At 46.3% G+C, this 27,208-nt stretch overlaps 1 protein-coding gene across 1 annotated transcript; it reads left to right on the forward strand.

Moving 5' to 3' along the window:
* Nucleotides 1–2,441: 2,441 nt before the first annotated feature.
* On the forward strand, nt 2,442–26,372 carry LOC123748396 (uncharacterized). The gene is made up of 11 exons (XM_069322108.1): nt 2,442–2,504; nt 9,826–10,242; nt 14,506–14,713; nt 14,964–15,157; nt 16,847–16,968; nt 17,215–17,398; nt 19,842–19,988; nt 20,851–20,976; nt 23,696–23,923; nt 25,345–25,510; nt 26,203–26,372. The coding sequence occupies exons 1-11, from the start codon at nt 2,442–2,444 to the stop codon at nt 26,370–26,372; spliced, it is 2,025 nt and encodes a 674-aa protein (XP_069178209.1).
* The last annotated feature ends 836 nt before the right edge of the window (nt 26,373–27,208 follow it).

The following is a 27,208-nucleotide window of genomic DNA, read 5'->3' on the forward strand; positions in this document are numbered from 1 at the left end:
CCCATTTGTCTAGACGTTTTTGCTCCGGCTTTAACACTGTGACTGACTAACTACATGCTGGTCGTATAGTTACTTCCCCGAGCATCTGTCACACCCACGTAGCCAGCTACCTCGCACGAGGCCACCACATTCACAAAGCACTTATGCATCTACTTACGAGATCTTAAACTCGATTCTCGATCACGGTGACTTAGATGGTATTTACTACATAGTTTACGAGCTCAGAATCGCTACGAGGTGGTCCTCCTAAGCCCCAGTAAACACTAAACAAATTACCAGGTAACATAATTGACGTGGGATGGATGAAGTGTTTCAAGCGTAGGCCAGACATAAATGAATGTGTTTAAGAGGATATAAATAGGAGCTGCCCCATAGCCAAAAGGGCTTTTGGAGTGTCCATGAATTTTATGTTAATCTCTGTGTATATATATATCGTACCTAATAGCCAGAACGCACAACTTGGCCAAGTATCCAAGTATGATTTGCCTAAAAGACCGAGTGATTTTCGTTATTTTCAAATTGGTTTATTTGAATTAACATTATTATATTGCATAAAGAACATGAATTACTGACTTAAATAGGAGAGGTTAGGCAAGGTTAGATCAAATTTATGAATTAGTTTTACCTCAAATTAAAAAGAAAATCATATATAATATAAAGGAAAGCTTTATCATTCCACAAGAAAGTAAGTATGTAATTATCAACAGAAGGCACCAAGCCGGGAAGGCTATGTACCACCATCAAATGTGCAGGATATTCAAACGGCGCTAAATATCACTAAGCATGCCTATACGAGAACAAAAGCGCATGAGGCGAACAATATCAAAGGTATCTGATTCACCAAGAATTCTATCGAGGAACAAGTGACCGCGAGGAACGGTCGGGAAGCAAGACACACATGCACGGCCTCACAACTACATGAGTACAACTAGGTGAGTACGTCCTGGAAGTCCGGATATTCAACAAAGATATGAACGACCTTAAAAGGAACAATGCAGATTGGACAATAAGGAGCAGAGCGGCGCTCTATTAAGCGCCTGTGAGTTAAACGTGTATGGCTAATGGCCAATACGTAATCTTGCCAGAGCCGTTTCCCACCGCAGGTAGTAGGAGGAAGGTCATGGGAATTACGCTACCCTAAAGAGCACGCAAGGCAAGAAAACTATCAGGGAAAAGCGCCAATCCATCACGACTATATGGCACTGGGAAGGGGTAAGGATAAGGATTTGGGAGTTTGTTACCTGTAACAGAAGACCAACGACCCTGCCAACGGGCAAGGACTGAGGAATGACTAACTGGGTAGAAGTCGGAATAAAGAAAACTTTTACGGAAGATGGGACAAGTGCGGATAGCCTCCTTAGCGGCAGCGTCCACACGCTCATTTAAAGACACACCAATATGGCTGGGAACCCAACACAACTCAACTGTCTTAAATCTGCTGGAGATAAGAAATAGCCAATGTTGAATTCCGACTACTACAGATGGACTGGATTAAAGGACACCAGAGCCACGAGGGCACTACGAGAATCAACGACATCAACAAAGGAAGACTGACAGTGAGACAGAAGTTGTCGACGAGCATACAAAATAGCATAAAGTTCTACCATGAACATGCTAGTCTCTAGAGACAGGCGAAACATATAGGTGTGGTAAGGAAAAACAACAGAGTAGCCTACACCGTCTACAGACTTGGACTCATCTGTAAAGACGGAAATGGAGTGGAAGTGTAAAGAAAAGTATGTAAGGAAAAGGCGTTTCAGAACTGTAGGAGGGGTCAAAGTTTTAGTAACTCAAAATTTTAGCTAAAGTTTTAGTTTAGTGGATCATTTTTTTTACAAAAGTTAGGAAGGGGGGACCCTTCATACAACCGTACAGATAGAGGTAGGTGGTGAAAGGGAACAGAGACCACAGGAGGAGTAAAGTCCAAAGAATGGCATAAGCGAGAGTGAGGGTGTTGTAAAGACCGCGCAAGGTAACGAAGATAGTAGCAATCACGGCGATCCTGGAGAGACAGGATGCCAGTTTCAATATACAGGCATAAGGTTGGAGTCGAACGAAAGGATCAGAGCTGAGGTGTAACCCAGTATGCTGCAGAGCATCAAGACGGCAAAGAGTAGAAGGAGAGGCTGACGAGTAAGCAGGACAACCATAATCAAGTTTAGACAGCATGAGAGAGGAATGTAAAGAGAGAAGCGCGCATTTATCAGTTTCCCAGGAAGTATGGGTCAAAACCTTAAGTAAGTTAAGGACCTCAGAAGATTCAACTCGGAGGTAATAGATATGGGACGACCAAGACAAATGAGTGTTAAAGATTAACCTCAAAAGCTTAGCAGAATCTTTGTACAAAGGGGATTACCATAAAGCGACAAAGGGAGACGAGGAACGAATTGCTTCCGAGTAAAAATCAAAGCACAAGTTTTAGTTGTAGAGAACTTGAAGTCATGACTGGTGGCCCAGGACGACACAGCATCAATCGCAAAGTTGATGCCGTCGTTGGAGGAAAAGTGAGTCATTTTGACAGCAGAGGGTAAGATCAACATAGAGAGCTGAGAAAATGCCAGAGGGAAGGGAGGAAAGAAGACCATTTAGGGCAACCAGGAAAAGAGAAGTGCTCAGAACATTACCTTAAGGTACACCTTCGTACTGCCGAAAAGAGGCAGAGACAGTGGCACCAAGCCTCGTTCTAGAAGAACGACTAGAGAGGAAGCTTTGTAGGAAGAGAGGGAGATTATCACGAAGGCCAAATGAACGGAGTTGGGGAAAGAATATGGTATCTCCAGGTGGTGTCATATGCCTTTTTCAGCTAAAAAAAAAAAACAGCAACAAAGGAGGTCTTGGCAGCAAAGGCAGTACGGATATAGACCTCTAAGTTCACCAAGACATCATTCATGCTGCGACACTTGTGAAATATAATTGAGAAGAGGAGAGGAGAGGTGGTGATAGTGTTCCAAGAACCACATCAGACGGAAATTGACCATACTTTCAAAGAGTTTGCAGACGCAACTCGTGATGGCAATGGGGCGGAAGTCCTATGGGGATGTCCCTAGAGACCTTGGTTTCCAAATAAGAACAACCGTCTCAAGCCAGTCCTCAGGGACTGACTACAATTCCCAGATACGGTTATACAGCTTCAGTAAATTCTGAATCCAATCCCTAGTAGTATGCCAAGCATACTGGGGTGCCGCCAAGCATACGGCACCCCAGAGATCCTTCAAAAGGTGAGGGAATATACCGGTAAGTACACAGCATCCGCCTCTTCTATAACCTTTAATTGGAGAGGAAGATGGTGCAAGTAGAATGCATGGACTTCTGGATATGGGACTCACCAAGAGCGACCTTGAGATTTGCTCTGTGAAAGCCCTGACCTGGACATATTCCATCTACAGAATATGGTCCAAGTCCACATCAAGTGGCAGACCACCTTAATCCCAGGATCACCGTGCACAGGGTGCATAAGGGTCAATATAGCCTTGTTTAGGTGAACCACAGCCAGGATTGCTGGTAGCCAACTATCTAAGCAGAGTCGTCATCTGGATTACCACTTCTCCAAATGGTTCCTCACAGGAGGGTGGATGACCTGGCCGGAGCCCACAAGTGGGTACGGCGGCGGCCGGAGGGCGCCAGGCGCATATATGACAACCCTCCCGCTCCGGCACCTTGCTAGGAGCTTCTGCTTTGAATTGTTTTCCATGTATGCTGCTGTTAAGTCACCAATTCTGCCGCTTAGGCAGCTTGTTGTTTTGCTCTCAGCTTTAGTTCTTTTTTGATGATATACTGTGCACCTCTCTCTTTGTGTGCTGTGTTTTATATAAGAAAAACAAAATACAAAATAATTTTCCATTTTACATGTTATTATCATCAACTTAACTCTTGTGGGTTGAGATTGCCATCTACCATTTATATATATTTTAGTTTGTGTTGATAGGGAAATATGTATACTTAGGGGGTGCCTTCTCACCATGCCCAGTGGCTGGGGGGATTGGTGCCCTCAAGCTATATAAAAATCCTATAAACCCCCCCCCCCCATCCGAAGTGGCAAGGGGAGTTAAGGGACTAACTAAACCCAAAACCCAGGAATCCAAGACCCATCTCATTAACAAGCTGTCTGGCCAAAACTGCAGAAAGAATGGCTCTTAATCGAATTGACTGGAAAGTCAAACTACTGCACCAAAATATGTTTTCTTACATAAAATGTGTCGGAACCACAGAATGCTTTACCTCCCTCCTGGATCAAATTCAATGTCAAACCAGGAATCCTTATTTTTTCTGGATCTTGAAAAAGCCTTCGAGCTAGCCAATGCTCCAGCTACACTGTGCTGCCTGGTGGATAAGGAAATCAAAGGACACGCACTTGACTTTGCTAAAGGAGGTGCTCAACTGAGAAGCTAAAATTGAATTTCAAGGAAAACATCCTCCTCAAAGAGGCCCTTTTTTTGAATCTTGTCCCTAAGATTTATGAACGCATCTCCAGCTTCCCTATAAAATCATTTTTCTCTCTCCGAACTCCAATTTACCCTGGCCCTCTGCGGTTCTATGGCAGCGGACTCCAATGACATTCATTATGAGATGCTTCGCCATCTCCCTCCATATTTACGCGGCAGACGGCCTTTGGGGTAGCTCAAACCAAATGTCACGGAGAAGTGGCCCCTACTGCAGGTAGACAGATGATTCCCTTAGAGCAGCAGCAGGGGGGACACCTCAGCTGTTTGCAAAATCAGGAGTGCCACGTGAAGGCCAGCTGAGGACTTTACACAGTTACCGCGAGTGATAACTGCATTATGTACTCTCTTAAGCATATACAGTCGGAAGCGAGGAGCGTCTAAATGCAGATAACGTGGGAGAGTCATAGTTGGCAGCAGTGTTAATATACTGTAAGTGCCCAACCAGGCAACAGGTCCCCGTATTCCCCTGGTGTGGTTGAGTGCTTAATAACCCACCCCACTATATGTACCAGAACAGATCCCTAACCCTGTCTATGTAGAACACGCGTATGTATGAATTCTAAAAACACTTCAATCACCTACTATGGCTGAATGCTCAATAATCACAATGAATTGTGGCAGCTGTCTAACCCTGTATATATAGAACACATGAAAATGTATATACTTTAAATTTCCGTTGTCGGGAGCAGGAAGACTTTATTTAGGCTCACCGAGGTCCCCCTCAGGCCAACTATACTGACCTTCCCCAGGATGCAACCCACAACAGTTGCCTAGATCCTTGGTACCTATTTTACTGCTAAGTGACCGGGAGCACTAGATGCAAGTAAACATGCCCAGCTATTTCTGTCCTTGCCCGGGGTTGAACCAGAGCCCCTCGGTTGTGAGCCGAGCACGTAGACTCCTGTGCTACACGACCCCTGATTCTCACTGTCTACAATACAAGGAGATATGTAGCCCGTCCTCTTCAGATACCACAACGGACAGAAAATGTTGTGCTAGAACACCCGAATCTATCTTAACCTAACATAACCGAATGACCCACTCATAGAAAACATATTTTATCTGTTGGAGATTTTGACGTCAAAATACGATGTATTATTCGAAAGGATTGGCTGAAATTAGTTCTCTTAGTACTTTACCAGAGGCAGACGAAGTCACGAGGCTATGAAGAGGCCTCTAAACTAAATGAATGGAAAGTGAACACAATTAAAGGTGTACAATTGTGTATACTACAAGACAGAATAATAGAGCAGTAATGTATGTAGATAACACACTATGCAAGATATATATTATATATATATATATATATATATATATATATATATATATATATATATATATATATATATATATATATATATATATATATATATATATACGTAGGTGTATATTTGTTGTTGCATGAGGGTGGAGTGGCTTGTCTGGTAAGTGTCGCCAGGAGCCCATATATATATATTTACACATCTTTCTCCGTTTTCCATGTATACTGAATGCATAAGCAAATAATGAGTATATTTAACCCTTCAATGTTTTGTTCGATTTTATCACACACTATAAAATAACCGGCTCATGAGTACTTCCATATTTGTAAGGCTGGACAGGTCCAGATAGTAGACCCTGGACGCTGGACCCCGGGGTTAGTGACCAGTCTTGCTTGCTGGGAGCAACACAGCGTCACCGGACTCTGCACCCTAGTGCGTCCCCGGCACCCTAGTGCGTCCCCGGCACCTTAGTGCGTCCCCAGCACCTTAGTGCGTCCCCAGCACCTTAGTGCGTCCCCAGCACCCTAGTGCGTCCCCGGCACCTTAGTGCGTCCCCAGCACCTTAGTGCGTCCCCAGCACCTTAGTGCGTCCCCAGCACCTTAGTGCGTCCCCAGCACCTTAGTGCGTCCCCGGCACCTTAGTGCGTCCCCAGCACCCTAGTGCGTCCCCGGCATCCTAGTGCGTCCCCGGCATCCTAGTGCGTCCCCGGCACCTTAGTGCGTCCCCGACACCCTAGTGCGTCCCCGGCACCCTAGTGCGTCCCCGGCACCCTAGTGCGTCCCCGGCACCCTAGTGCGTCCCCGGCACCTTAGTGCGTCCCCGGCACCCTAGTGCGTCCCCGGCACCCTAGTGCGTCCCCGGCACCTTAGTGCGTCCCCGGCACCTTAGTGCGTCCCCGGCATCCTAGTGCGTCCCCGGCACCTTAGTGCGTCCCCAGCACCCTAGTGCGTCCCCAGCATCCTGAGATTATATATATATATATATATATATATATATATATATATATATATATATATATATATATATATATATATATAATATATATATATATATATATATATATATATATATATATATATATATATATATATATATATATATATATATATATATATATACATACATACACATTTGTGACAGAAGAGGTAAGTAAGATTATCATCACAAATGTTTGGCGTGTCAGCATCTGTTGTTATAAGTTAGTTTATAATATGAACTCGTATATCCATCTCATTGACATTGTTTTTTCTACCATAGACGCGATTATTCATTTATGTAATGCTAACTAGCATATGTATACCTTTTCTTCTGGCGTCCGTGGACAGTTAGAAATGTTAGACGACATATACCGTAGTGTGTTACTGAGTACTCAGTTACAGGAGCCTGAAGGGCGTTCACCACGCCAGCCAGTATAGAGACATTATGGCATGTCCTACTGGGTGAGAGCACTGCTAACAACTTACATAGTAAGTAACAATTTACATACTTACATAGAACAACTTACTATGTAAGTTGTTAAGCGTGGCGCTACTCATGCTCGTCAAAGTGTTTTACTATGCCTTCCTGCACTTCCCTACATTTATATTGTTTTGAATTTCCAAATTTTACTGTTTGATTTCCTTAGTGATTCTTATGTAGTGTTGTAATGTAATGCAGTTATATATAGTTACTGTAATAAAATTAATGTAGTGTTGAGTTACCAGACCATCGTAAAATCCACCTCTTTCGGTATGAGAGTTAATCCATGAACATACAGTACTTGTGTGGGGAAAACTGACTAGTAGGATTTAGTTATTTATTTAATTATTTATTCATTGGATTGTTTATATTTAATTTATTCCTTTATAGAGAGTGGACTGTATGATTTATATGTTGACGTCCCGTTAGTAGTTTCCCGTCACACGCCTGGGGGGGGGATTTATATTGTTAGCCTAATCGAAATTAATCGATTGATAGTTTCTACTCTTAATCTACATTTCTGTAAACGGTTTAATAATAATGGTCGTTAGTCTTAGCTGATTTTGAAGAATGTTGTCTGGTTGACAATAATGGACACGTCCAGATCAGGCGGCCAGTCCTCGGGACCATGAGGCTGCTGGCGTCGTCACCCGCATTACGAGAACCAGTCGTGGTGTTACACCAATATTTCTCTCCTCTCAATTTCACCTGCCAAATGGTTACATCGTAATAAACAGTAACAAATATATGGCAGATATGTCATGAGGAAAGTTATTAACTTTAGGTAGACACTTACCCGTTCCGGGTGGCTGTTCTGCAATCTAATCAAATAATATTAATAAACATATAAAGCCAAATATGAATTATTGTGCATATCAACCAGGACTGGAGCACTCTGCTATGCTCAGCGTAGTCTTGCTGATGTTTATAGACACTGGCGTCCTCAGCAACTGTGACTAGCGGGAAGATTCTCCGTTGCTCGTACCAACGTGTTGGTTAGGCAGGGAAGCTGTTGTTCCAATTAATGGCGTCTCCTCCCTCCTCGATCAAGCGACGCCTCGCGTGATCGGTTCAGTTTCTGACCATTTATGGACAAACGGACGGAGGAGCTTATTTTATTTATTATTTAATTATATCCAGTCTTGGGAAATACTTTTGTATTTTTTCTGGTCTCCAGACTGGTGGCTTAAAAATTGTTTAATATAAGTTTTAGGGATAAATAGAAAGGTGACGTGGCAAAATATCTAATTTTCTAAGAGATGCTACGAAACCCAAATGTTTTTGTATGATTAACTAAGATATTAATGATTAGAATTTACTTAACATGAAACAGCAATTATTTCTCAGCATATCATGTTAAGTGTTAGTAATTGGTGTCGGAATTTCCGACAACTTGCATTTAGCCAGGTATCCGTTCCTACCTAAACACCATTGTAGGTAAGAACGGATATAATAGTTTTTCATTTGTTTTCTGGCTCTGAAATTTCAAAGAACGTTCTGAAAGGCGAGGGAGTTTTTGTCTACTATGGTTTTTGTCAGCCAATGGTAAGTGACCTTTCTTGTGCGGCACACAGGTCGCCCATGTGATTGGATGATTGGTTGCTTTTCCCAGCTTGATGTATTTGCTTTAAGATGCTTGTAAGGAGGCCCACAACAGATGTCATTCGAGCAAAGGTAAAAAGTGAAAAAAAAAACTGTACACGCCGTCTCAAGAACCCAAAGTCATGTTTAGCTAGAAGGGCTGCGTCAGTGGTCGTCTGGAGACAGGTGGACTTTCCTAGGACCAGTGAGAAGGCCCAGAAGACAGTTTGTGGTGGGCTCACAGAAGGGGACATAGGGCAGCAGAGTCCAAACATAGTCAGGGCGAGACATTATCATAATCATACTATCAAGTAGGTGATAAGTGTCTACCAATGGCGGCAATGACAGTTTGTGCCTTGTTTATGAGTAGTGGTCGACCAAGACCAGGCTCTTGTGTTCAGAAAATGTTGTGGTTAGATATATTTTGCGAGTGTACTCCTCTCCAGGTTACATATGTTACGTGTGTGTGCAACATTTCAGGAAATGAATGGCACAATTTTAGAATACGTGAGGCATCATATCATGACCTAAAGGCACCGTTACAGAAATACTAATAGTCAAGCCTGACCGCCCAGGGTTGACAATGCTCCACTAATGCAACAAACTGACCAAGCGGCTGTGGGTGGAAAATTACCCGGGAAAATACTCTAGAATCCAATTTACTTCCGTATAAGCTGCACGAACCCATACAACAGCATCGTTTTAAAAATGAGTTACGAAGATTCTAAAGCGTCTTAAAATATACCAATAAATTTGTAAGTAAATTTTATACAATAGTCACTGAAAAACTCCGAGAAAAGTGGGCCTTTAGTAAACTATATATTTATATTTTGTTTTGGCTATGTGGCGAAATTTGAATGTCTCCTCCAAATGTCGGGTGAAGATTTGGTAAAATTTTCATCAATACCTGCAAAGTTATTTATAGATTTCACGATACCTAAAATTTTTCTATTTTGGATTTTTTGTTCAGGCTTTATAAAGTAAACTAAAATCTTGTGCTATAACCCGAGATTTATATTGTATATTTATGTGTTTTCTTTGCATAGGGTGAATGGCTACCAACTTATTTGTTTCTTTACAGGAATTGAGGAACATGATGTTGAACGCTCCAGGAGGTCAAGAAGCTAAGAAGGACAATGCAGGTTATCAGGAAGTCAAGAAGGATGCTGCAAAAGGTCAAGAAACAAATAAAGATGCTGCAGGAGATCAAGATGCCAAGAAGAACAATGTAGGAGCTCTAGAAACCAAACAAGACAATACAGTAGGTCAGGAAGCTAATGAAGACTCTGTGCGAAGACAAGGAGCCATGGGGGATGGAGCAGGTCACAAAGCCACCAAGAACGGTGAAGGACTCAAGAAAGTTAAGGAAGGCCAAACTGTAGGAGGACCCCGGATTCTAAGATGGGACGACTCGGCCCGCCTCCCCTCCATCCCGGACATCAATTTCTCCATGTTCGTCCTTAGTGAGCTGACCAAACACGGGGAGCAGGTGGCGCTGGTCAGTTTCAACCTTCCAACCTTGTGCTCTCTCTCCATATATATATCTTGCTGATTTAGTGTGTGTGTGTGTGTGTGTGTGTGTGTGTGTGTGTGTGTGTGTGTGTGTGTGTGTGTGTGTGTGTGTGTGTGTGTGTGTGTGTGTGTGTGTGTGTGTGTGTGTGTGTGTGCTTATCTATGGAGTAATCATGCTCTTCATATTCACTTTTCTGCATAGGATAGATCTTCCTGTTGGCCGCTGAATTTCTGGGCGACATTCAATCTCGAGTGTTTCCTTCCATGACCTGTTGCTCTGCTGCTATACTTGTTAAACATTTTGACTTTATATACTTTGCGAATATTCCCAAGGATTTTGTATGTCGCAATCGTGTCTCCTATTTCTTCTCTTGATTAAATGATTATGGTAAAATCCATTGCTATCAGTATTTGATCATATTTCAGTACTTATACTTCTCTTAGGTGCGGGTTCTATGCAAGTGCTGCGTACTCTGGTCTTGGCCTCATATAGGTAGTGTACAGGTAAAGTAATTATGAGGAGAAAGCGCTAAGCCAATATGACTTTTTTTTTTTTGAGATATATACAAGAGTTGTTACATTCTTGTACAGCCACTAGTACGCGTAGCGTTTCGGGCAAGTCCTTAATCCTATGGTCCCTGGAATACGATCCCCTGCCGCGAAGAATCGTTTTTTCATCCAAGTACACATTTTACTGTTGCGTTAAACAGAGGCTACAGTTAAGGAATTGCGCCCAGTAAATCCTCCCCGGCCAGGATACGAACCCATGACATAGCGCTCGCGGAACGCCAGGCGAGTGTCTTACCACTACACCACGGAGACTGCTAAACTATACAATTCTATCTTCTATACGGAGACTATACAATTCTTGGAAATTTTTATGAACAAATTCAAAATTTCAAACTCCATTTTGCTTTTGCTTGAGTCTTCTTTAGTTTATATCCGATGTTGATAACATTTTTACATAATACATAAATTAACACGTACCCAGTTACTAAAAACTTAGTCTTCGCAACGAAACAAAACAAATGACTGCAATGATATATATTTAAAATATAAATTTAACAAAAAATCCAAAACAAAATTTAATTTTATTCTTAAAACACTGTGCCACACGGGGCGTGGCCGCCGCAGACTTCCCCGTAATGCTCCCAGTGTTCCGGGCGAGCGTGCGGCCACAATGAAATGTGTTGACTCGTTTCAGTTTACTCACCTTAATTCTCTATATTAATTCTATCCAAAGATAAATATTAAAGAAATATAATTTTGAAAGCAACTTTTGAAGTAAACATTGTGTGATGGTTTCAGAAGCGAGCGTGTTTACACATCGTCTCTATGTCAGTCCTGATGTGCGATGTTGGTCATACTCTGTGTATGACACAGCAAGGGGCGGGGGGGGGGGGGGGGTACTCTATATTATGTAAGATGTTTTCAAGGCCGTAGCTTCTCTCTAGTGCCACCCTCTATCTTATTGTACCGAGTTTGTGCAGCATAAAAGTGGCGAAATGAATTATTGCATTAATGCTTTATCTGTTGTATGCCTAGAGTACTGTTTTACCACACATTCTGACGTTTTGTGGGTGGACACACATCATTATCCTGTACTGTCAGCACAACCACCTCCTGGGCCAGCCAGAGGCTTAGGGCCACCGCTGGAATATTCCTAAACCCCCCCCCCCCCCACCTTGACCACTACTACCACCACCACCACCACCCTGACCACAACTGCCACCACCACCACCACCCTGACCACAACTACCACCACCACCCTGACCACAACTACCACCACCACCACCACCCTGACCACAACTGCCACCACCACCACCCTGACCACAACTACCACCACCACCACCCTGACCACAACTACCACCACCACCCTGACCACAACTACCACCATCACCACCACCCTGACCACAACTGCCACCACCACCACCCTGACCACAACTACCACCACCACCACCCTGACCACAACTACCACCACCACCACCCTGACCACAACTACCACCACCACCACCCTGACCACAACTACCACCACCACCACCCTGACCACAACTACCACCACCACCACCCCCACCCTGACCACAACTACCACCACCACCACCCTGACCACAACTACCACCACCACCACCCCCACCCTGACCACAACTACTACCACCACCACCCCTGACCACAACTACCACCACCACCCTGACCACAACTGCCACCACCACCACCCTGACCACAACTACCACCACCACCACCCCCACCCTGACCACAACTACCACCACCACCACCCTGACCACAACTACCACCACCACCATCCCCACCCTGACCACAACTACCACCACCACCCTGACCACAACTGCCACCACCACCACCCTGACCACAACTACCACCACCACCACCCCCACCCTGACCACAACTACCACCAACACCACCCCTGACCACAACTATCACCACCACCACCACCCTGACCACAACTACCACCACCACCACCCCTGACCACAACTATCACCACCACCACCACCCTGACCACAACTATCACCACCACCACCACCCTGACCACAACTATCACCACCACCACCACCCTGACCACAACTACCACCACCACCACCCTGACCACAACTACCACCACCACCACCACCCTGACCACAACTACCACCACCACCACCCTGACCACAACTACCACCACCACCACCCTGACCACAACTACCACCACCACCACCCTGACCACAACTACCACCACCACCCTGACCACAACTACCACCACCACCACCACCCCTGACCACAACTACCACCACCACCACCACCCCTGACCACAACTACCACCACCACCACCACCACCCTGACCACAACTACCACCACCACCACCCTGACCACAACTACCACCACCACCCCTGACCACAACTACCACCACCACCACCACCCTGACCACAACTATCACCACCACCACCACCCCTGACCACAACTATCACCACCACCACCACCCTGACCACAACTATCACCACCACCACCACCCCTGACCACAACTACCACCACCACCACCACCACCCTGACCACAACTACCACCACCACCACCCTGACCACAACTACCACCACCACCCCTGACCACAACTACCACCACCACCACCACCCTGACCACAACTATCACCACCACCACCACCCTGACCACAACTACCACCACCACCACCCTGACCACAACTACCACCACCACCACCACCCCTGACCACAACTACCACCACCACCACCACCCTGACCACAACTATCACCACCACCACCACCCTGACCACAACTATCACCACCACCACCACCCTGACCACAACTACCACCACCACCACCACCCTGACCACAACTACCACCACCACCCCTGACCACAACTACCACCACCACCACCACCACCCTGACCACAACTACAACCACCACCACCACCACCCTGACCACAACTACCACCACCACCACCACCCCTGACCACAACTACCACCACCACCACCACCCTGACCACAACTACCACCACCACCACCACCCCTGACCACAACTACCACCACCACCACCACCCCTGACCACAACTACCACCACCACCACCACCACCCTGACCACAACTATCACCACCACCACCACCCTGACCACAACTATCACCACCACCACCACCACCCTGACCACAACTACCACCACCACCACCACCCCTGACCACAACTACCACCACCACCACCACCCTGACCACAACTATCACCACCACCACCACCCTGACCACAACTACCACCACCACCACCACCCTGACCACAACTACCACCACCACCACCACCCTGACCACAACTACCACCACCACCCTGACCACAACTACCACCACCACCACCGTGACCACAACTATCACCACCACCACCACCACCCTGACCACAACTACCACCACCACCCTGACCACAACTATCACCACCACCACCACCACCACCACCCTGACCACAACTACCACCACCACCACCACCCTGACCACAACTACCACCACCACCCTGACCACAACTACCACCACCACCCTGACCACAACTACCACCACCACCACCACCCTGACCACAACTACCACCACCACCCTGACCACAACTATCACCACCACCACCACCCCTGACCACAACTATCACCACCACCACCACCCTGACCACAACTACAACCACCACCACCACCACCCTGACCACAACTATCACCACCACCACCACCACCCTGACCACAACTACCACCACCACCACCACCCTGACCACAACTACCACCACCACCCCCACAGGTAGACTCTGTCACTGGGCAGCACCACACGTACGGGGACGTGTGTCGGCTGGTGCCCAGGCTAGCGACGGGTCTGGCAGCCGCTGGGGTGTCCTCCGGGGACACCCTTCTCCTCATCACCCACAACCACATAGATGTCCTGCTGGTGCTGCTGGCGGTGATGCTCCGAGGGGCGGCCTGCGTCCCCGTCAGCCCTGCCCTCTCCCCAGGTAAGACTCCACATCAGTCAATGTGGCAACAGTGCCAGGGTTTAACCTAGTTCAGGGTATGGCAGTATGTGTGGCTACTGTTGTAATGTGTAACTCTGCCACAGGGTATGGCAGTATGTGTGGCTACAGTTGTAATGTGTAACTCTGCCACAGGGTATGGCAGTATGTGTGGCTACATTGTACAAGAGAAGAACTCTGCATGACTCAAGTAGCAAAAATTGAAAAAAAATAATTTCTTTACATTGGACAGAGGAGGTGGGTGAGGTGGTGCGGGTGAGTGGGGCGCGGTGGGCGGTTGTGGGTGAGGTGGGCGTGGTGGTGAAGGAGGCACTCGTCCACCTTCCCCAGGACACCATGAGCCAGGTGTGGGCGCTGGGTCAGGCCACAGGTGCACCCGCCCTCGCCTCCCTCATGAACACCGACCTCTCTCAACCGACTTCCCAGGTAAGTACTGTACTGTACTATAAGGATTTTTTTTTCTTACACAGGTGGTGGTAGAGCAGATGGTTGAGTAAGGAGGTGGGTGGCAGGGCAGGCATAGTTGGTGGACGGGTGGGCGGGTGGTAGGGTCGTCGGGCGGCAGAGTGGGTGTGTACTCACCTAATTGTGCTTGCGGGGGTTGAGCTCTGGCTCTTTGGTCCCGCCTCTCAACCGTCAATCAACTGGTGTACAGATTCCTGAGCCTACTGGGCTCTATCATATCTACATTTGAAACTGTGTATGGAGTCAGCCTCCACCACATCACTTCCTAATGCATTCCATTTACTAACAACTCTGACACTGAAAAAGTTCTTTCTAACGTCTCTGTGGCTCATTTGGGTACTCAGCTTCCACCTGTGTCCCCTTGTTCGCGTCCCACCAGTGTTGAATAGTTCATCCTTGTTTACCCGGTCGATTCCCCTGAGGATTTTGTAGGTTGTGATCATGTCCCCCCTTACTCTTCTGTCTTCCAGTGTCGTAAGGTGCATTTCCCGCAGCCTTTCCTCATAACTCATGCCTCTTAGTTCTGGGACTAGTCTAGTAGCATACCTTTGGACTTTTTCCAGCTTCGTCTTGTGCTTGACAAGGTACGTGCTCCATGCTGGGGCCGCATACTCCAGGATTGGTCTTACATATGCGGTGTGTGAGTAGCAGGGTGGGCGGCCAGCAGGTTAGGTTGGCAGGGCGGCAGGTGGCAGAGATATCACACTAGGACGATCACATACTAGGTTATAGGTCTCGCCTGGTCCATCCCCGTACCTGACCGACCTGGGTCTACACGGGCGCCACCAGGTACCTCATCTGAGTCTATATCTATAAATGAGAATATCTATCTGGTCGAAGTAGACCAGACTCTTGGGGATAGCCTCACAAAATTTTTAACAAATTGTTTTGTGGTACATAGCCAACATGGGCTTGTTGAGGGTTGGCATCAATGAAACGAGTGCCACTTGACACGGGGCCAAAGCAAACCTCACGACAAATCTTGCAATATTATATTAACTCAACTCTGAATTAATTTTGTTATTTTGTTATTCTTACAATATTGCAAAAAATATACAACGATGTCTGCAAAATATTAAATTTGTATATCAGTCAAACTATTGCTTTAATATCTGTTCATGACTTTATCAGTACCGGGTTTCCATCACCATGTTGCTACCATCCCCAGTACCTGCCCACCTGCTGCCTCCCGAGGGCCAGTCCTTACACAACCCACCACACTGAATTGTAAACATGTGCACATGACCTTCAGTGTTGGAAAGTCATGTGACCTCCATGTATCCAACACATAACACGTGATACTCAGTGCGATCTTAGCATAGTCAAGGAATTAATGAAATAACTGTTCACATTCCTCAGGAGCGTATCAGGGTGCTGCATGCATGTATTTCTCTCAATTTGCCAACACTTATGATGCCATCATTGGGTGAGTGGGTACAGTACTGGCCCTGGTGGTCTAGATTTGAATCCCTGAGTGAACATCTGGAGTTCTGTTATAACGCAGACGCCTTGGCGTGAGGGATGATACACCAACATCATCATCTTCTAAGGGGGTAGAAATAGCCTAAGCTACTCTATCCCTTTGAGATGTATTTTTTCTTGTCTCAATAAACATACTTGAACTTGAATTATCTTCTGTTCCTTCCCTAGGATTCGAACCTAAACCCCCGGACCACCAAAGCCATGATCCTCTTCTCCACCGGCACCACAGGGATGCCCAAGGGTGTTATGTTGAGCCACACCAACCTCCTCACCGCCTTCCTCCAGGGCAAGTAAGTGTTTTCTGCTTCATCCAGGGCAAGTGTCGCGCACCCTCAAGAGTAAGTGTACATACATCAATACATCTACTACTTAAGTGAACACATACACATAGATTCATGGTGCACATCCACCGACTTTACAATTCCCGGCCAATATAATCCCTGCTCCCTGTGCAGGTACTTCATGTACGTTTGTTGAGACAATAAAATACATCTGAAAGAGACAGAGTAGTTTAGGCTATTTCCACCCTCCTGCAGGTACTTAAGTGGGCTGCGTCCTCCTGGGAGCCCCAGAGTGACGGAGAAGGTGCTGGTGATGCTGCCGCTCTACCACGGTTATGGCTACACCATGATGATGAACTGTCTCGCCTCTGGGGGCACCGTCGTCCTCATGACCAACTTTATCCCTGAACACTTCTTCCACGCTATCCACAAGTACAAGGTGAGTGGAAGTGGGCGGAGAAAGTAGAGAGAAAGGCAGATACGGAAGGGAAGGGAACTGCGAGGAGAAAGCGCCAAGCCATTAGACTATATAGCCCTTGGAAGGGATCAGGATAAGGATTTAGGATGCGACGAAGGGTTAGGAATGGTGCAAAACCACTTGGACGGTCGGCTCAACTGTCAATCAATCAACTGTAACTAATTACTAACTAATTTTTATATTCCCCCCCCCCCCCACACACACACTTCCAGGAAGCAGCTCCGTAACAGCTGTCTAACTCCCAGGTACCTATTTACTGCTAGGTAACACGGGCATTAAGGGTGAAAGGAACTTTGCCCATTTGTTTCTGCCTGGTCCGGGAATCGAACCCGGGTCACAGAATTACGAGCCCTGCGCGCTGTCAGCTCAGCTACCAGACCCCCCAATGTAGGTTGTGTGTGTGTGTGTGTGTGTGTATTTACTTTACTATTTGTGTCTGCAGAATCGAGCTATTAGCTCTTGGACCCCGCCTTTCTAAGCAATTTATTTTTCCTCTAATATGCCTACTACATATATTTCTCTCTAACATACGCACACACACACACACACACACAAACACACATCCCCAGGAAACAGCCCGTAGCAGCTGTCTAACTCCCAGGTACCTGTTTACTGCTAGGTGAACAGGAGCAATCAGGATGAAAGAAACTCTGCCCATTTGTTTCTGCCTCGGCCGGGAAACGAACCCGGGTCCTTAGGACTACGACCCCCGAGCGCTGTCCACTCAGCCGCAAGGCTGTGTGTGTGTGTGCGTGTGAGTATATATGTGTAAAGACGTTTTCCAGCACGAAAGATAGGAAGTGAAGAAGGTCTGGTGTGAGAGACAATGTAACAAACTAGGCTGGTTGTAAGAATTATTCAGAATGTTTTATCTACAAGGGAGAATGGGAAGCTGGACCCGCGTGGTGACCCGGGACCTGACCCCAGGGAATTCGCGGTGAAAATAATTGACGCCTTATTCAGAGTTTTGTATAATGAACCATTCTATAGTATTCACTTATTTAGAGAAATTAGCCTTTATTCATTTTGTATTAAAATGGTATTGTATAATATTCCTGGTTATAGTACCAAGAGTATTCTAATTATTAGGAGACTTGAGTTAAGTCACCATCAGTGACGTCACGAACCAGATCTAAGTTGTAAGGCGGAGTGACCGGCGGTCATAGGTCATCAGAGTTGACATGTCCACTATTTCTCAAAGGTTAAATAGCCATTTGGTGATCGGGAACAGCTCTGCCGTTAGATGCTTGTGTAATTTAACTTCAATAAAATAATTCAACCAGTCTGGATCAATTAAGTACAACAGAGGTTAATTGTTATAACTTAAACCTTGCTAAGTAACTTGGTAAGCGATGCGGAACAATACAATGCTCTAGTCTGGGGAAGACCAGAGACAGGACAGATTAGTGTGGTTTGAGAAACAACTCGGGCAGGTGGCCTTACCATCATCGGCCTCCCGACAGCATCTAGCTGGTCGCCCAAGGTAGAGTTGCTTTATGAGTTCTTATAGGGATAGTCAATTCATTGCCGTTCAGGTCAATTAGGGAGTGTTCCAGTAGGGAGTGATAACCATTTAGATTTTGTTTTAGTTTTTCTTTTAATAAATTAATAGCTAGTAAATTTGCATTTTTATTATTTCCATGTGTTTGTTATATGTATATGAATTGGTCCTGGTCACGTGGTCCACACGAGGCAGAGTTGAATTGGGCGCCGATTCTAACATCGAATCGGAATTCATCATTCCCGTTTAATTAATTCCACACTCAAGTTCCAAGATCATCGGTTATAGTGGGGATCAAGCCCCAAGGTTGATTAATTAGCATGATCGATCCAGACCTCGATCATTGCTCTGTGTTACTGGTCTGGTGGTGGCGGCGGAGGCGACTCTAGGGTTTTGCTCGAAGCCTAGGTCACGTCATACGGGTTGTAGAATCCTAAGTCGATCAATCGTCTTAGGACCATGTGGCGTGGAGTAGGCGTTAGTAAAAGTTTTGGAGTCCCTTGGTAGAGTATAAAAAGTAAGAATACGGGTAGAGGGGGAGAAGAAGGAAAGCTCATTCGAGAACCCCTCCCCGTGTTACAACAAGGAGGTGCTGCCAAGAGCCACACCCGTGACTCTGACCCACCACGCCTGCCTTGGTCATCACGTGTTGACCTCAGACATGACCCTTGTTGCCAGGTGTGACTCTACACACAACTTGCTGTAGACAACACATCTCCTCTGTCATGTTGCTGACTCAACGACCCCAGATAGTCGTAAACAAACTAGAGAGCAAGCGTATATGACTCTTATATGACACCCTCCATGCAGTATATGACACCCTCCATGTAGTATATGACACCCTCCACGTAGAATATAACACCCTCCTCGGTACTGCCCCTGACGGTGGACTCTGCCCGCCAGGTGACCTTCGCGCCAGTAGTGCCGCACATCGCCCAGTACCTGAGCAACACAGCGGTCCTGGGCCAGTACGACCTCTCCTCCCTGAGGGCCTTCGGCTGCGGGGCGGGACCTGTCACCGCCTCCACCTTGGCCTCCATCACTCAGAAGGTAGCTGCTGCCACGCGGCTCCGGGACCATCAGCAGCCCAGTTGAAATTTTAAGGGATGTAATTCAGTAATCTGGAATTCAATGTATATCAGTTTTGTAAATTCGTCTTTTATCCTTTCAGCGTCCACTAACTTTAAGACATACATTTCAAGGCCCATTAGGTTATAAAATATTTAATTATAAGGGCCAATATGGCCTAATTTTCAAGGCCTATTAGATTATAAATTCTCAAATTATAAGGGCCAATAAGGCCTAATTTTCAAGGCCCATTAGATTATAAACTCTCTTGAACTTAATCCTTTAGTTCAATTTAGTCATTTATTATCCACCCCATACCCATCCTGTGGGCGGTGGTGGAAAAGGTTACAGAGGCACATCATGGGATGTGCATTTTTTGTTTGTTTTCAGTTTTCATTGTTGCAGCCTCATATCCCAGTGCTCTATAGTTGTACCTCACCATGCTCGGTACATTTATAGTCTCAACTAGCAATGTTAAATCATTTTAAATCCAAATTTCCCAATATTTACTCGTTTCAACGCCTTAAATCCCAATAATAGTTTTTTGCGTCTCACTCCTTAATTTAGGGCTTTACCTTAAAATAAAAATTAAATTGAGGGCTTCTGAAAATTATTATTAGTTTTAGAGCCTCAACGTTGAGTATCAAGTGCTTCAGCAGACACGACACTCTTGACAAGGACAATCCTTCCCCCAAGTGACATATTACTAAGAGTGAAAACATCATCATCATCACTTTCCTCCCCTGAATCCTCCTCCTCCTGCTCCTGAAGCAGCACCCTGTCCCTGAACCACCCCCCTCCCCTCCACGACCCACCGGAGTAAGACTGTTCTTGTGCCCCTCAGAGTGGCAAGGTGGTTGGCCGGGGCTACGGCCTCACCGAGACCTGTGGAACTGTTGCTTCGTCCTGGGACAACAGCGACCTTCCAGTGGGCTCCGTTGGCAAGCTTTATCCCTACTATGAAGGCAAGGTGTGTGTGTGTGTTTACTAGTTGTGTTTTTACGGGGGTTGAGCTTTGCTCTTTCGGCCCGCCTCTCAACTGTCAATCAACTGTTTACTAATTACTTTTTTTTTTTTTTTTTTCCCACACCACACACACACACCCCAGGAAGCAGCCCGTGACAGCTGACTAACTCCCAGGTACCTATTTACTGCTAGGTAACAGGGGCATTCAGGGTGAAAGAAACTTTGCCCATTTTTTTCTGCCTCGTGCGGGAATCGAACCCGCGCCACAGAATTACGAATCCTGCGCGCTATCCACCAGGCTACGAGGCCCCTAGGGTGTGTGTGTGTGTGTGTGTGTGTGTACTCACCTAGTTGTACTCACCTAGTTGTGTTTGCGAGGGTTGAGCTCTGGCTCCTTGGTTCCGCCTCTCAACTGTCAATCAACAGGAGTACAGGTTCCTGAGCCTATTGGGCTCTATCATATCTACACTTGAAACTGTGTATGGAGTCAGCCTCCACCACATCACTTCCTAATGCATTCCATTTGTCAACCACTCTGACACTAAAAAAGTTCTTTCTAATATCTCTGTGGCTCATTTGGGCACTCAGTTTCCACCTGTGTCCCCTTGTGCGTGTGCCCCTTGTGTTAAATAGCCTTTATTCCCTTCAGAATCTTGAATGTGGTGATCATGTCCCCCCTAACTCTTCTGTCTTCCAGCGAAGTGAGGTTTAATTCCCGTAGTCTCTCCTCTTAGCTCATACCTCTCAGCTCGGGTACTAGTCTGGTGGCAAACCTTTGAACCTTTTCCAGTTTAGTCTTATCCTTGACTAGATATGGACTCCATGCTGGGGCTGCATACTCCAGGATTGGCCTGACATATGTGGTATACAAAGTTCTGAATGATTCTTTACACAAGTTTCTGAATGCCGTTCGTATGCCTGGCATATGCCGCTGATGTTATCCTCTTGATATGTGCTGCAGGAGACAGGTCTGGCGTGATATCAACCCCCCAAGTCTTTTTTTTCTCTGACTCCTGAAGAATTTCCTCTCCCAGATGATACCTTGTATTTGGCCTCCTGCTCCCTACACCTATCTTCATTACATTACATTTGGTTGAGTTAAACTCTAACAACAATTTGTTCGACCATTCCTTCAGCTTGTCTAGGTCTTCTTGAAGCCTCAAACAGTCCTCTTCTGTTTTAATCCTTCTCATAATTTTGGCATCGTCCGCAAACATTGAGATAAATGAATCGATACCCTCCGGGAGATCATTTACATATATCAGAAACAAGATAGGACCGAGTACAGAGCCCTGTGGGACTCCACTGGTGACTTCACGCCAATCGGAGGTCTCACCCCTCACCGTAACTCTCTGCTTCCTATTGCTTAGGTACTCCCTTATCCACTGGAGCACCTTACCAGCTACACCTGCCTGCCTCTCCAGCTTATGTACCAGCCTCTTATGCGGTACTGTGTCAAAGGCTTTCCGACAATCCAAGAAAATGCAGTCCGCCCAGCCCTCTCTTTCTTGCTTAATCTTTGTCACCTGATCGTAGAATTCTATCAAACCTGTAAGGCAAGATTTATCCTCTCTGAACCCATGTTGGCGATTTGTCACGAAGTCCCTTCTCTCCACATGTGTTACCAGGTTTTTTCTCACGATCTTCTCCATCACCTTGCATGGTATACAAGTCAAGGACACTGGCCTGGAGTTCAGTGCCTCTTGCTTGTCGCCCTTTTTGTATATTGGGACCACATTCGCCGTCTTCCATATTTCTGGTAGGTCTCCCGTCTCCAGTGACTTACTATATACTATGGAGAGTGTCAAGCAAAGTGCCTCTACACACTCTTTCAGTATCCATGGTGAGATCCCGTCTGGACCAACAGCCTTTCTAACATCCAGATCCAGCAGGTGTCTCTTGACCTCCTCTCTCGTAATTTCGACCTCTTCCAAGGCCGCCTGGTTTACCTCCCTTTCTCCTAGCACAGTGACCTCACCTTGTTCTCTTGTGAAGACCTCCTGGAACCTCTTGTTGAGTTCTTCACACACCTCTTTGTCATTCTCTATATACCTGTTCTCGCCTGTTCGAAGTTTCAATACCTGTTCTTTCACTGTTGTTTTCCTTCTGATGTGACTGTGGAGTAGCTTTGGTTTGGTCTTGGCTTTATTTACTATATCATTTTCAAAACTTTTCTCTGCTTCTCTTCTCACCCTGACGTACTCATTCCTGGTTCTCTGGTATCTCTCTCTGCTTTCTGGTGTTCTGTTATTCCGGAAGTTCCTCCACGCCCTTTTGTTCACTTTCTTCGCTTCCATACATGCCCTATTATACCATGGATTCTTCTGTTGCTTCTCGGATTTTTCCCTTTGGGCCGGGATGAACCTGTTTACTGCCTCCTGACACTTTTGGGTAACATAGTCCATCATACCCTGTACAGACTTATCTCTGAGGTCTGTGTCCCAAGGTATTTCACTTAGGAAACTTCTCATCTGTTCATAATTCCCCTTTCGGAATGCCAGCCTTTTGATTCCTAGATCTTGTGTGCGTGTGTGTGTGTGTGTGTGTGTGTGTGTGTGTGTGTGTGTGTGTGTGTGTGTGTGTGTAAGTGTGTGTGTGTGTGTGTGTGTGTGTGTGTGTGTGTGTGTGTGTGTGTGTGTGTGTGTGTGTGTGTGTGTGTGTGTGTGTGTGTGTGTGTGTGTGTGTTTGACAAAACCACCCACTCCCCCGTACATATACCTCAGGTAGTGAGCTTGGAGACGGGAGAAATGCTGTCCCATCATCAAGAGGGTGAGTTGTGCGTTCGTGGACCCTCTCTTATGCTGGGCTACGCCAAGGACCCTCAATCCACTGCGACAGCCATAGATCCGGAAGGCTGGTTCCATACTGGGGACATCGCATACTACGATGAAAAGAATTTCATCTTTCTGACCGACCGGATTAAGGATATCATCAAAGTTAAGGGGTTTCAGGTGGGTTTCCATACGGCAATACCAATATTAATTAGGAATTTTAGAAGTTTAAAGTTCCCTTGCAATAAAAAATATATATTTTTATATATTATATATGAACAAACTTTAACAATGTGTAGTAGTTTTAGTATTGAGAAAACTTTTTTTTTTAAGTGATAGATTTTCCACTAGATTACCAAGTAGTTTGTATACCAGACACTGCAAGACCCAAGCCACGACCACACACCACACTGCCACATGACCCAAGCCACGACCACACACCACACTGTCACATGACCCAAGCCACGACCACACACCACACTGCCACATGACCCAAGCCACGACCACACACCACACTGTCACATGACCCTAGCCACGACCACACACGACACTGCCACATGACCCAAGCCACGACCACACACCACACTGTCACATGACCCAAGCCACGACCACACACCACACTGTCACATGACCCAAGCCACGACCACACACCACACTGTCACATGACCCAAGCCACGACCACACACCACACTGCCACAAGACCCAAGCCACGACCACACACCACACTGCCACAAGACCCAAGCCACGACCACACACCACACTGCCACATGACCCAAGCCACGACCACACACCACACTGTCACATGACCCAAGCCACGACCACACACCACACTGTCACATGACCCAAGCCACGACCACACACCACACTGTCACATGACCCAAGCCACGACCACACACCACACTGTCACATGACCCAAGCCACGACCACACACCACACTGCCACATGACCCAAGCCACGACCACACATCACACTGCCACATGACCCAAGCCACGACCACACACCACACTGTCACATGATCCAAGCCACGACCACACACCACACTGTCACAAGACCCAAGCCACGACCACACTGCCACATGACCCAAGCCACGACCACACACCACACTGTCACAAGACCCAAGCCACGACCACACACCACACTGTCACATGACCCAAGCCACGACCACACACCACACTACCACAAGACCCAAGCCACGACCACACACCACACTGCCACAAGACAATTGTCACAACCCAACACATTACACCACACACGATTTAACCACAATTTAACCACACACAATACATCCCCTCACGGCACAAGGCATTTACATCATTATATACATTATATTTTACATAGCTTGAAATACTCTTATCTTTATTGCGAAAATATCATACAGAGTTCCTCGCTATACACTGTACTATACTTATCTATACTTTTGTTGTATTCCTTTGCTATAATATCCTTGAATACAGCATACAGGAACCAGTTATTGTGTATGTTAGATTATGCTACACCACATCGGTATAGTCCTAATATGCTCCCACTATATATTGCACTAGTATGCCTCAATACTATACCCAGCATACTTTATGCTATAATGTGGCACTGTGCCCCCACAGGTGTCCCCGGCAGAGTTGGAGAGGGTCATACGAGGGGCGGTGGGCGTGGAGGAGGCGGTTGTGGTGGGCGTGCCCAGTGAGAGGTATGGGGAGGTGCCCCGGGCGTGGGTAGTACCCGCCCACCACGCCCACCTCGACCCGGCTCACCTACAGCAGTATGTCGCAGGTAGGATGAATATAGAAGAGGTGTTTACTAGTACTGATTCAGTTGATGCTTTTATGCTTACTGTGGGCTTCACTCAGCATCAACAAAGAGCTCGCAGGCATATAGAAATGCACACGAGTTCTGTATCTGCTTTTATTGCCAGACGAAGTTAGGAGTTCATTGGTCGCCAGAGACCAAGGGTGATCAAGCCGCTTTATTCCCTGTCGAGCTCTTGCTTGAGGTGATGAAAGTCCCTTGCAGCCTTGACTCTCACTAGGCTACTAGATGGTCAAAACGTTTCCCGTGACCATAATGTGGAGGGTACAGTGGAGCCTTACGCCTGCTGGGTCACGCTCTCCACGACTCCTGTGTTTTGAAGTGAACATAGAAATGTTCCCTCTTATATCAATGAAGGTATTCTTCAATTTGCTTAGTGATGATCGGCTTGTAGTAACGGTTGAGCTATTTGATCATTACATAATAGTGCCTATTGAATGGTAGATACTTTCAACATTTATGTTCATAATTTCACCTTTTCTATCCTCGTCTTGCTTTCTCCCTGACTCATCTTACCTTTCGTTGCCTTCTCTTTCAAATCAAACTTTTGACTGTTTTCGCTCTTATCTTATTTTTTCCGTTTTTTCGGTTTTCTCGGTTTCTACTTATGTATTCATCTCTCTCATTCTCTTTCCCTCCTTGTGTGCTTCCACTAGAGCGAGTAACCGACCTGAAGCAGCTAAGAGGGGGTGTGGAGGTGGTCGGGGCCCTACCCAAGAACTCCCTGGGCAAGGTCCTCAAGCGACAACTTAGGAGCACTTTCATCGCCCTCAAGCCAAGCCCTGAAGCGCCTCAGGCCGGCAGTTGTGTGGCCGGGGGGTTGTGAACCACAAGGTTGGTGTCTGTGGTAATGTTAAGTTGCTTCTTATTTGATGTTAATAATTGTATTTGTGTTAATGTCACCTTCCGTGTGGTTGTGACTTGATGTTAAAATTGAATTAATGTCATTAATGGTCATGGTGTTAATGCTGAGTTAATCTTGATTGTGATTTGATGTTAACAACTGATTGGCGGTTAATATTTCGTTCGCTTTGGTTGTGATGGTGATTTCGGACTCACTAAAGTATATTGCCACGAAGTTCATTTTTTAGTGTTAAGTTAACAAGAAGTATGGACTTGTTGCACTATTCCAGAACACGCAACTGGACCGGTTGGTTATAATAGTAATCATTATTATATAATGGTTGGTTATAAAAATAATCATTATTATATAATGGTTGGTTATAATAATAATCATTATTATATAATGGTTGGTTATAATAATACAACATAATAATATAATAATTATCTTGTAGACGTCGGCTGTAGACCTCCACGGTACCATGTGATCCACTCCTCCTCTCTCTCGCTACCTCACCAACCACCATTACTCTGCTGCTGCTACTGCTACTGCTGCTGCTACTGCTGCTGCTACTGCTGCTGCTGCTACTGCTGCTGCTGCTACTGCTGCTGCTACTGCTGCTGCTGCTACTGCTGCTGCTACTGCTGCTGCTACTGCTGCTACTGCTGCTGCTACTGCTGCTACTGCTGCTGCTACTGCTGCTGCTGCTACTGCTGCTGCTACTGCTGCTGCTACTGCTGCTGCTGCTACTGCTGCTGCTACTGCTGCTGCTGCTACTGCTGCTGCTACTGCTGCTACTGCTGCTGCTACTGCTGCTGCTG

This window comes from Procambarus clarkii, chromosome 10 (assembly GCF_040958095.1).
Source record: "Procambarus clarkii isolate CNS0578487 chromosome 10, FALCON_Pclarkii_2.0, whole genome shotgun sequence".
In the NCBI taxonomy this organism is placed as follows: Eukaryota; Metazoa; Arthropoda; class Malacostraca; order Decapoda; family Cambaridae; genus Procambarus; species Procambarus clarkii.